General features: G+C 39.1%; 1 protein-coding gene across 1 annotated transcript in view; it reads right to left on the reverse strand.

Annotated features, from left to right (window-relative positions):
• The window catches only part of LOC124595635 (mediator of RNA polymerase II transcription subunit 14), a 187,136-nt gene that overhangs the window by 32,234 nt on the left and 142,524 nt on the right, over positions 1–12,378 (reverse strand). The window contains exons 20-22 of the mRNA XM_047134464.1: positions 2,998–3,252; positions 1,583–1,838; positions 326–487 (exon numbers count right to left, since the gene is read on the reverse strand). Coding sequence (XP_046990420.1) covers positions 326–487; positions 1,583–1,838; positions 2,998–3,252 — 673 coding nt within the window. The remainder of the gene's footprint in view (positions 1–325; positions 488–1,582; positions 1,839–2,997; positions 3,253–12,378) is intronic.

Below are 12,378 nucleotides of genomic sequence, written 5' to 3' on the forward strand. Positions count from 1 at the left end.
GCCAGCAGGGATTTGAACCTTCATCCTCCTGAACCTCTCCAGTGTGAGTCCAGCTAGTAACTACTGCTCCACCTTGCTTGGCATGGCCACTGTGATAAATTTTCTAGAACAGAAGTGAGCACATTACAAAAACAATTAAATGTGGTTGTGGACATTTTGAACAACTTTACTAACTGTGTGAGGTAATAGTGACTAGCTGTCTTCTATTAGTTTTATACAAAAGAGTTGTCACGTCCAAAAGGAGACCTTTTTCCCTGCAGGGGGAGTGGTTTTTTTCCCGGCATGTAAAAATAATGGACCAATATTATAACCACAACACACTTGCCTGCTTTGAGGTCTCCTTGAGGACTGTGCAGTGCTGGGTGTCCACCAGGTGACTGGCCAGGTCTCGCTGGCGAAGGGCGGGGCATACTGGGTGACCCAGGCCAATTCGACGCTGCGGGGGACGCTGTACTTTGCGAAGGAAATGGGCTCCCATCTGTATGACCTGTGAAAATAGTGGAGAATAACATTTTCTACATAGGATATGTGGTGCACAGGAAGTACACATCTAATCAAAACTTAAGGTAGACAGCGGTTTTTGTGTGAACTCTAAGGTTTGAGTGCACATGGTCTCTCTCTCTCTCTCTCTCTCTCTCTCTCTCTCACACACACACACACACACACACAAAATGCACCCATCTCTGCTGCTGTTTCTGAGGAGGCTGCATTTTTCATAGTCAACAAGTAGCTAGTCTCACAGAATTTGTCATACCACAGAAAGACAGTTTTGCCTTCAGGAACTTCTGTCTGGCATCTCATCTCGTACAAAATTTCTGCAAACCTGTCAAAACTGGTTCCAATTTGGTGAATTCAAAGATGATGCACACATGTACAGCTCTGTGACACCAGTGTATGCAGGTGTACTAGCACTACTACTACCCCATTTGATGCAGCACCTTCACTGGTTGCTCAATTTATCGGCCGTTGCATCTGCAGTGTTCAGCAGTCCCTCTCCAAATACACCAAAGGTCTCAATGCAGATTTCACACACCAAAATTACCCTCCCAACCTTGTACAGAAACAGATCTCATATGCCTTGTTTCTCCAGTCACCTATTACATCACACACACACACACACACACACACACACACACACACACACACACACACAATTCGGGTCTGTTTTTTTCTACTTTAGAAGAAGGCCTTTTGGTCGAAAGTTTAAATGTACAGCAGTCTTTTTGTTGCACCTATCTGCCTCTCAATGTCTCCTCTGTATTCTGCGTAGCAATCAAACCTTTTATGAATAGTGTCTTTATTCCAACCTACATTTTCCACTGTCTGATTTTCACTTGTTATACTTTTGTTGATAATCATCTCACAGCCTCTTATCAAGATGCTACTGATTAAGGTTAGAATTTAAAGTCTCATCAATATAAATTTCATTAGGGAATGCACAGAAGAGAACAATTTCTTTTCTTCTTACATTAACTACACACCTCGAAATGGCGTAATAAATAACATATTTCAGTCTTGTTCTGTATCTAGGCATAAATATCTGGAACTCACTCTGCATTTCTATGCAAACAGTTGTACTTACCTGTTTGTCCCATGAAGGACCCAGCAGGCGAATGCCCCACCTGCACTGAGCTACACGGACCAGGTGAAGATGTCGGCATGAGGCCCGCTGGGCTTGGAACGTGCAAAGGATTCGATGGAGAATTTGCGAGTAGTCCTCCTGGTGAAGCATGAGGCATCATCGAAGGTGAAGGATTGATGTTAGGTGGCATTGATGGAGGTGATGCTAAGTTGAATGATGTTGCCGGGCTTGAGCCGAAACTCTGATGCTGACTTGCCTGTAAAGACAGCGAGTGAACCAAATATATTTGTAGTTACTTTCGCCACGCCTCAATGTGGTGCCCATCTTTTCACTGGATACCACTTTAGTGGGAGGTATGTCTAATCCTTCGGGCACATAACTTCGCAGCATGATGAGTGCTAGTAGTGTCTAATAGTTTATCTGTTAATGACATTGCATGCGAAGAAGGGTAAAAGCTGGTGTTGGCATGTAGACTACACTAGCAAACAAACACCCTGGTGAACATCAAGCTTAATGTCAACTTACAGCCACCATAAACAGTGCCTTCAATTCACAGTGTATAAGGCATTGTGGAAAGGGAGTTCAGTCAAGTTGTTACAAGCATTTTATTATGACCTTATGGACTGATCATTAATGTTCCTTGTTTCCAACCAAATCACAGTTTAATTTCCATTAGCAAACCTTTCCTATAAATTGTGCTTCAAATTATACTTTCTCATTACATCTTGGTGCAAGCAAGACATCATCAAATAATACCATTACATATAAAAACAGCTTAAGGAAAACTGATAATCATCTAAAACATGAAAGGCTTTAATCATGCTGTGTATTATAAAAATGATAAGTCGGAGATCATAGGTGTGGCAATGGAAATAAAATGTCAGTTTCAGAGAACATTTTGAAAATACCTTATTGCCACACAACGTGAAATTAACCATGGCAATCAATTAAGTAAAATATTTTAATAATCAAGAAAACACTGTCTTAAGCAAGAAATAAATCATCACTGACGCCCTGAGATAAAGAATAGTTTTTTTTGCTTACGACTGAAAAACCAGCAAAGCCCTACAAGACATGTTTTCACCTGTTTTATTTGGATACCAGCATGCATTTGAAGAGAAATGGTGTAATTTTAGTGCAATTTCCGGCTTGCATTAGAAGAGAAATACCATAACTGCAGTGCAATTTATGGCTCCCATTCAAGGAGAAATGGCATAATTTTAGTGTAATATTTACAGTCTGCTGTAACACATTAGCACATGATAATCATTCTCACTGTCTACAAATATATTTTGTTTTGGTGTCTTTCTTTCACATTTCTTTCCCTATAACTTATGCTGTACTAATGTAAGGTGCAGCTACAGACAAGCTCAAGAAAAACATTCCATGTGAATCGCAAAACTGCTGCTAGTTACCTGTGATATGGCTGGGTGAGGACTGGCTGGAGTATGTGGGTTGCTTCCAGATGGTGGAGTGAGAGGAGGATGGAACCGGAGGCCTGCCTCTCGCTGCTGTGCTGGTGACTGAGGTCCGCGATGGTGGGAGCCCAGAAATGACATCCCACCACCTCCTTCCGAATCCATCGTCACTGGAGATGGTGGATTGTCATCCTCAGACTGTGATCTCCTCCTAAATACTGCTGTCTCGTCAACATATTTTGACAGGAATGCCTGGAAAGTTTTCAGCATTTGTCAAGCAAAGCAGAACCTCCTTACTTAGTTTCAACAAAAGACATACATTAGATTCTCAAACATCCGCATGAAAATTTGTAGCTTTATCTGGCTTTATCCAACACATAAATACATTTTCACCAACAACAGCAATCTCATGCAGAAAGAGTACCCCAACACGTAATGTTATGATCCAGTCAACAGTAACATAGAGAGACAAAAACTGAATAATCATCATCTCTTGCGCAGTGTATTCTTTCTTTGCAAGGAAAGAAAGTAGGGTGGGGTCACAAAGTATGAAAATAGTGGTATGAAGGGAAGTTGAGGGACAGTTAAAGAGATAAATTGAGTTGAGGTGGGAGAATTATACTCAAAACTAGAACTAAATTTAGCATGTGGGGAAGGGGTGGCGGGAGGGGGCATAGGAGCCAAAAACAAAGAGACAGTTCAAAAGAGAAATAATTTTATTCATTTCTATGGATGGATTATTTATTTATTTCTTCTTCTTCTTCTTTGCGGAGGTCCACGCGTAATCAACATTTGTTGGCCTTCCTTTTACGCAACAAATGGGCTAGTTTTCATTGGGCAGACCATGTATGGCAGTTAGTTTTTCTCTCTTCTTCCTCAAAACCCCGTGTGTTTGTGTTTTTTTTTTTTATGTCATTTCTGTCATGTTGATTTAGAGACCCTAATTCTCTCAGATCTTTTTCCGTCTGTTTGTACCAGTTCAGTCTTGCAGTTTTGTTCCTTAAAAATGTATGGATTTTGTGCATTAACCTGTTTGAGTCCATTCTTTCTAAATGCCCCATGAATTGGATTCTTCTCATGAACATTGTGTCTGTTACTTTGGAGATATTTTTATATATTTCTGCACTGGGTTTCGGATAATGCAAACTGTCTTATTTATTTATTTGGCAATTGATGTTTTAAAGAAATTTTCCACTTCATGAGGTTAATGGCCGGCCAGTTTGAGATTGTTCACCAGGGGCACTCCCTCCCAATGTGCAACTACCTGCAGATTTGTTGGAGTCTCTCAGTAACAGATTTTCATAACAGGAACAAAATTCCTCACTGACAAACTATTGTTTATGATCTATTGCACTGAAGATTAGAGAGTGCTTGTGTCAGTATAAAAAAAGAGCTTCGCTGTACAGCTTCAATGTTCAGACAAGACATTGCTGATTCACAGAATTTCACCAGCTAGCCCTGCCTAATGGCAGAACTTACAACTACATTGCACTTTAACCCTAGGATCCATGGTGCCGAAAACACACATGAATGCATATGCAGGGCCTCCAAGGCCCTGCCCTAATTTAAAATTTTCCTCTTTTCATATAATCATTCTTTGGAGTTAAATTTATTTCTGTCAAATTTATTGTCATACTGAAAGATTCCTAAGATACAGTAACGGGATCTGGTGGGCCTGATTAACATTTTATTAATTTTTTAAAAAAGACTAAGAGTGAATTTTTATTAGTTACATCCATTTACATACAACATATACAAATAATTGTATTAATTCACTTATAAGTTGCAGTTTACATTTTATAACATTTATTACAACCAATTTCTTCAATTAAAACATACTCATTATTCACAATATTATGTATATAGGCAATATTTTGACAAAAAGTTACTATTCATTGTTCACATAAAACTGCATTTTTCTTAGTTTTCAACATGTGACAAACAAGCAACGCAAAGAACGCCACTATGTTCCTTACACATGTTGGTTTTACACTTAATGCATGCCATAGCACTTTTCCTGTGTTTCTTATATGGACAATAATTGCATCTTCTTCTTTTTCCTGAAACAGGTAGTTGGTTCGGCAATATGACATCTTTTTGAACACCACATCTTTGCATGGCATCAACGATTTTCTTTGGAAGATTAGGGATCTGAATACGAAGTTCTATTTGTGGTCTTCCCATTTCCTCTGCTAAATCTCTGAGGAACAAATGCCTTTTATCACTTCTTCCTCTATGGTATGTCAGATGGTGGGCAGAAAATAAAATTTCACTGTTTACTGCTGCGATGTCCATCATATTCATCCATAATGCAAACGGTCACCTTCTTGTTTGTCTCTCGCAAGTGTAATAACGAATTTTCTGGTCCATTTGATCAACTCCACCCTTTGTAGAGTTATAGAACTATATAATATCTGGTTTCTTTTTTGCATGAGTTTCATCAATGTTTCTGTCGTGATGCATTGTGCTAATGAGAACTACAGACTTTTTCTTTTTGGGAACATAACTCACCAGTGTAATGTCACCTCTAAATGCAAACAAAGAGGAATGAATCGCTCTTGAGGCAGAGGGTTTCATCTCATTAGGAATTTATGGTTTATTTTGTTTGATTGTTCCCACCACTGTAATTTGCTTCTGAAGCATCTCTTCTGCCAGCTGCACACTAGTAAAGAAGTTGTCAACATTAATATGTTTTGATGATCCTTCAAATGCTTTTAGCAAGATGTTTCACCACATTCAATCCAAGATTTTTCTGAATAGGTTCATGGGGCTTCCTTCCCATGTAAATAATTCCATCTAAAGCATATGCAGATGTAGCATCACATAACCAAAATATTTTTATGCCATACTTGGCTGATTTAGAGGGCATATACTGGGCGAAGCTGCATCTTCCACAGAATGGGACTAGCTGTTCGTCAACTGTGAGCGAATCATTGGGAATCATTCTATTTCTAACTCTTGTCAAGAAATAGTTCCCATGCATAGCGAACAGCTGCAAGTTTGTCATCTGCAGATCGAGCTTCACGGGTACGCCTGTCATCAAATATAATCATTCTCCTTATATCCTCTAATCTATTTACTGACATGGTGGCCTTATATGTAGGATTTGCCTTTTCATCCAAGAATAATTCTCTAATCAGGACATCCCAACTCTTCTCAACACCAGAAAGTAGTAAAAGACCAAGAAAACCCTCCATATCAGCAAGCGAAACGTTTTTCCACGTTTTACCACGTTAGCAGCCACTCTTCTGCCTTCAATATTTGTGCAGTTGATGATTTCCTCTAGTATTTCCTAGGAGATGAAATAGTCCCAGGCATCCTTAGGTTTACAGGTTTTCAAACCAAGGGCTGGACCAGGTGCCTTCTTTACGATATTATGGACAGGCGTACGAAAAGTTGCAGGAGGATCTAATTTCCAAATCATTCCATTCCGACTAATGTATGTGTGGTCTTCTATACCTTTTTGTGGTGGTTCTTCATTTTCAGACTCTGATGAAGTAATATTATCAGAAGTACTGTCATCTGCCTCAATATTCACATCTGCACGTTCATTGGTTGATTCTTCACTACTTGCACCTTCAAAAATATTTCCTTCCTCGCAAGAATCAACTTCCTCAAACCACTGAGCCACAACACTTTCAAAATTAGCTGCATTTGCATGTACTGACTCTATTGCTTTGCGTGTCGGAGCCATAGCAAAAGGCGTGTCTCTCAAACAGCAGCTTGTGCAGCACTAAACGAGCCATACTTGTAACAATATGGGCCTTGCAGCAACAAACAAACTACAGTAGCAATGAGGCTGACAAGAGCAGCACAGGATAACAATACTATGCAATAATAAAACATTTGATAGCAAAAAGATCAATAATACACCGACATCACCAATATGTGAAAGTAGTGTGTATTATTTTTTAGTTATACTATTACTACTACAGCTACTGCTGCTGTAGGCACTCCTGTTGCTGGAAATACCACTACAGTTATTGTTGAATTAATAACTACTCCCAAACAAATGTTGAAGACAATATAGGCTAAAGAACAGTTACCGTATTTACTCAAATCTAAGCCGCACTTTTTTTCCGGTTTTTGTAATCCTAGCCTGCAGCTTAGAATTGAGTGCAAAGTAAGCGGAAGTTCTGAAAAATGTTGGTAGGTGCCGCCACAACTAACTTCTGCCATCGAATATATGTAGTGCTGCTACACTGGCATGCTTTGCAGGCACACAGATAAATACTGGCGCCAAAACCTCTGCGTCAGTAAATAAATTTAAGAAAAGGTGGAAGACGAGCTTTTTTCTCCGCCCCGAGTTTCGACCACTGCATTTTTATACATTATCCAACAAGTAAATACAAATTCCGTACTGTTCATCTTCGAACGTAGCAGCATTTCAATGTACTACGAAAATACAACTGGCAAGACTGTTTGGGATGTTTGTCAATTTGGCCAACTCTACGTTCTGAATTTTTTCCTACCTGTGAGAAGAGATGGTTGCTAATAGGAAGTTTTATGAATTGTGAATCACATGTAGTATTCTCTTCACCATAAGAATAATACGAATATAAATGTTTTGCCATGTATTTTTTCGTGTTTGCTGCTATCTCATTTAAATCCTGTCTGCCTAATAAAGTACGAAACTAGAGTGAGACAACGGCAAATGCGGAAGAATGTATGTATCATGTCATGTTTATATTCGTATTATTCTTATGCCTAATAGTGATACAATCAGAAATGAAGCACGGCAATTGACTAGATTTTTAAATCTAAGATGACTCTAATTTCTGTGCAAAATGTAATGTACTAAAGAGGCGTCCAAAGATTTTCAAACGGAGAAAAATTTTTGCTAAACTCTCATTCAGAACATCTTCTATCATACGCAGTCTATTATTTGGTTCTTGTTGATCATTATCAAAGAAAGCAGCACTGTAAGTAACAACAAGTAGTAGTCGCTTGCCACTGTTTCGCTAATGAGATGATTCCTCTCTTTTTTTTTTATTTGTAAGCCGCAGTAGCGAGCACAAAAGCAAGCCATGCCACGAGCGGCGACATGCCGTAAACCCTCACTATCAGAATGCGACAAACAATGCATGACACAGTACAATAATGCATTTTCAGCTTAGAGTGATGTAAACACCTATAACAAAGAGAACGGCACTTACCAGATCAAAGAAAAATAACCAATCGATTCAAACCAGACGAAGCACGTGAAAAAGGAAGGGTACCCGTATAAATACGGACGGAGCGCCTGACGCATACCAATGGCTACCTGGTAAAGCTCAACTGCTAAGCTTACGACTCGAACCAAACTACTATAGCTGTATCGTCATTCATTCGACCTAAATAGTGTCTCATATTACAATGGACCAACTTTGTTTCGATCTGGAGGTGCGGCCTAAAACATTTTTCTCCCCTTGAATTTCGAGTGCGGCTTAGATTCGGGAAAATTATTTCCTTGATTTCAAGTCCCATTTTTCAGGTGCGGCTTAGAATAGAGTGTGGCTTAAATTCGAGTAAATACGGTATAAATGTGTGAGGACTTCTGAAGCCCTGCTTATGCATTCATGGTGTAGGGGTAAACGTATTGAATTATACAAAAAACTTAAAACGATATCTCATTCAGACTTGATAGGAGGAATGTCACAGTGTTAGTGAAAGAATACTGGAAAGCAGTTTGAAATCAAACAAAAAATTAAAGAATTTTTTTAAAAATGAAGACATACAAGGGCCTCGGAGACCCTGTATATGCATCCTAGCGTTAATCACAGATTACTTGCAGTAATGGTTTGCAAATAAACAGTGAAAATAAACCAAAGGTTGCTGAGTCCCTCTAGGCAACATGTGTTCCCTAATTACATTTCACTTGCCCATCAGACATGATTTTGGTAATACTTGGGTCCCTCGAGTACATGAAGATCATACAATGATTTCTCTGCTGTTACCACTGACTATAAGGTTCATATCTCAAAGGTCACCCAAATGGACCACACCAAACAAATCACACCATTTTCGTATTACTGAAGCTCATGTGTTAAATGTAAAATTACCTCCGCTATGGCCTGCAAGCTCCCAAAAAGTTACCTGTTCCATTGCAATTCTCTTAGCACAAGAATTTTCAATCTGTTGACCACACTGGTTTTTTACAATTATGTGCCTACTTTATTCGTAGAAAAGAATGTCTCAATATGGCACAATGTAAACAATTAAAGAGTCAAGAAAACCACTCACCAAATAGCATTGAGTCATTGCCAAGCACGTAAAAAACAATAAAAAGAATGAAAAGTGTTAAGATCATCATAGATTCAATAGAAATAAGTCATGTCACATACATGGTTTCTGCTGGTCATGGTTGGTTGGTTTGTGGGGGTTGAAGGGACCAGACCACAAAGGCCATCAGTCCCTATGCTGCCCATACACAACATCTTTATGTAGTACATTTCTTCAACTATGGGAAAAGGGAAATGGACGCCTTTTCAGTTCACAGACAGGCTGTATTTTCCCAGCATTTCTTGTCTGATACACTTATGGAAGGAGGCAAAATAACGTCAGTGAGCTCATGTTTATAGCATAGAGGTATTTATACCTTATTAAGGGAGGTCTTATTTGCAGTTATTAAGTGACATTTTATGTGAAAAAAACTCAACAGCTGGAGCTGTCAAATTGTCCGCCACAATGAAGAGACTACCCCCAAGCATCAAATGCTTTCAATATGTATTTGACAGTGACGATTTCATTGACCCCGTTATCAATGGCTGCAATACTTTTTGCAGCTTGATGGTATCAAATGCATCACCTCTGCCTCAGCTCTCCCAATACCTGAAGAGGCCGAGAGGCTTAAATTGCTTCCTCTGAAACAGAAAGAGGTCACCTACAGTCTGTGAGATGAGTGATTGACATTGATAGTTCAAACAGCCAAATGGTACTGCTGTCTAACGTGGTTTACAGCAATTCATGCTTGTTTGCTACTGCAAGCGTTCTCTAGCAGCAGAAACAAAAGTGTCAATAACATGCACGTTGTATTTGTATGCATGAATTTATTTACAGTTGTTACTTGTAATATAAAATCTTGAAAAACTGAAAAGAGTTATTTAGTATCCAATATGCTGAAACATCATAAAGTTATTTGTTAGACTTCACAATGGAAATGAAAACTATTTTAGCTTTTCTTTCCATTGTTAAATATTAGGATTATTAAATAGTTCTCCAATGAGGAACACATTAATTTATCAGTGTCTTAACAGTAATAATATGAAGAAGGTACTCTCAATATGATGATACACATAGGTCAATGGCATGCTTCCACCTTACATTCCTGAGTGTGTTGTATTTATGCCAATGGGAAAACACCACTCACATTACTGTTAGAATATGATTTAGAACAGTCTTCTTCGGCACTGCTTGAACTATCACTACTCCCTCATGGATGTATAATTAATTTTTGACTCATTCGTCCACAACACCTTCATTTTTGGCTGCCTCTCTGATGACACTTGCAGTGGTCTTCAACGTTTGTCATTTGACTGTCGGCAGCTATGAGATGATTTTCAACTTCAGAGGATCATGAATTTTTTTTTTTTTTTTTTACACTATTTGCAGCAACATATTTTTTTTATTTATGCTCATACACCTTTAATGACACTGAAGTGACAGTGGTACAGAGGATGGCCAAAGATCTCATGCCCATGCTTTTTAGAAATTTCATCAATTACGTATGTTAAAAATTGTGGTTTCTTTTGTGTCACAATTTTGAGCAATTCCACCTTTCTCAAAATCATTTCTGAAAGATACTTTTCATCGTTTCAGGCACTGAATATCACCATCTTTCTTTGTTGCCGGAGTTGGTGTCTTACCATGAACAATGGAATGACAAGGGACATTGTCCATAACAATCAACCGGTGGACTTATGAGATTTGTCATAAGTGATGTCTCGTACAACATTTGAAAAACAACATTGTTCATCTCCTTGTAGTAATCACCTATCCTTTTTGAATGAAACACTGACAAGCATCTTGGCACAAAGCTATCTGATGTACCAGCATGTAAAACAATGATCCGTGTTCCTTTTCCAACAGGCACCTGAGCAGCTGAAGCCTATGTCTTACAGCTCTGTACGCAATGAAAATTTGCTTCTTTTAAAAAGTAGTTTGGGATATATATACAGCAGAATCCCACTAATTTGAAACCTGGATCCAAACGTTCAGTTAATCCGAACATGAAAAATGTTAGTTTAAGTATGGAAAACTGTGCAGTAAACTGATGTACATACAAACTATTTTAATTTACACAGTACAGTAAATATGTATTAAAAAATTGGCAAGAAAACATTAGGTTTACACAATGCATAACAATGAAAGAAGAGCTGCTGAACTTGCTAAAATACAGCAGACATTCTATCCATACTTTTAGATGACAAAAACTCATTGTTTTTTGGCGTAATGAAGACAGTCTATTATACGATGCATAGTTGCGCCATCATCTCATAAACATCAAATCAGCAGCTGTCGCAGTGGGCTGTTGCCCCAAATAACGCAGCACGAGGTCAAGGGCTTCTGCTGCGTCACTGTGTGTACTTTGTCGCTTTCAGGCTCATAGTCACTTCCATCACAACAGTCCACTTCTTCCTGGTCTTGAGTGTCACAGCAGCAACTAAATCAGCATCAGAAAGGTTCTCCACACATCCCCATCTGCTGCCATCCACTCATCTACGTCTCCTTCACTAGCTTCTTCACATCCAGGGACGGTTTGTATCATTTTTAGTAGATTTTCCTCTTCATTTTCAACTAGGTTGTCCTGAAATTCAAGAGGTTGGTTGGTTGTTTGGGGAAGGAGACCAGACAGCGTGGTCATCGGTCTCATCGGTTTAGGGAAGGAAGTCGGCCGTGCCCTTTCAGAGGAACCATCCTGGCATTTGCCTGGAGTGATTTAGGAAAATCACGGAAAACCTAAATCAAGATGGCCGGACGCGGGACTGAACCGTCGTCCTCCCGAATGCGAGTCCAGTGTCTAACCACTGCGCCACATCGCTCGGTATTCAAGAGGTCTCCACTATTTTCTCAGAGTATTTTCTGAAATGTTCTGCCATGCCTCAGAAGCCCAATAAACAACATCCTTCACATTGGTCTTTTATATTTTCTCCACTAAAGGAATGCTATCATCTTGGAACAGGATTCTTAAAAATTGTTTTCTGTAAATCAGTTTTAATGTTTGCAGTAGACCCTGTTCCATCGGCTGTAGAAGTGGTGTAACATTTGGTAGCAAAAACTTTGCCCCAATTTCTCCATCACATAATTGTTCAGAGCTGGGGTGAGATGGCGCGTTATCAATAAAAAGGATTGCACGTAGAGACAAATGATTTTCCTTAGAAAACCGTCGAACAGACGGAA

The sequence above is a fragment of the Schistocerca americana genome, chromosome 2 (assembly GCF_021461395.2).
Source record: "Schistocerca americana isolate TAMUIC-IGC-003095 chromosome 2, iqSchAmer2.1, whole genome shotgun sequence".
In the NCBI taxonomy this organism is placed as follows: domain Eukaryota; kingdom Metazoa; phylum Arthropoda; class Insecta; order Orthoptera; family Acrididae; genus Schistocerca; species Schistocerca americana.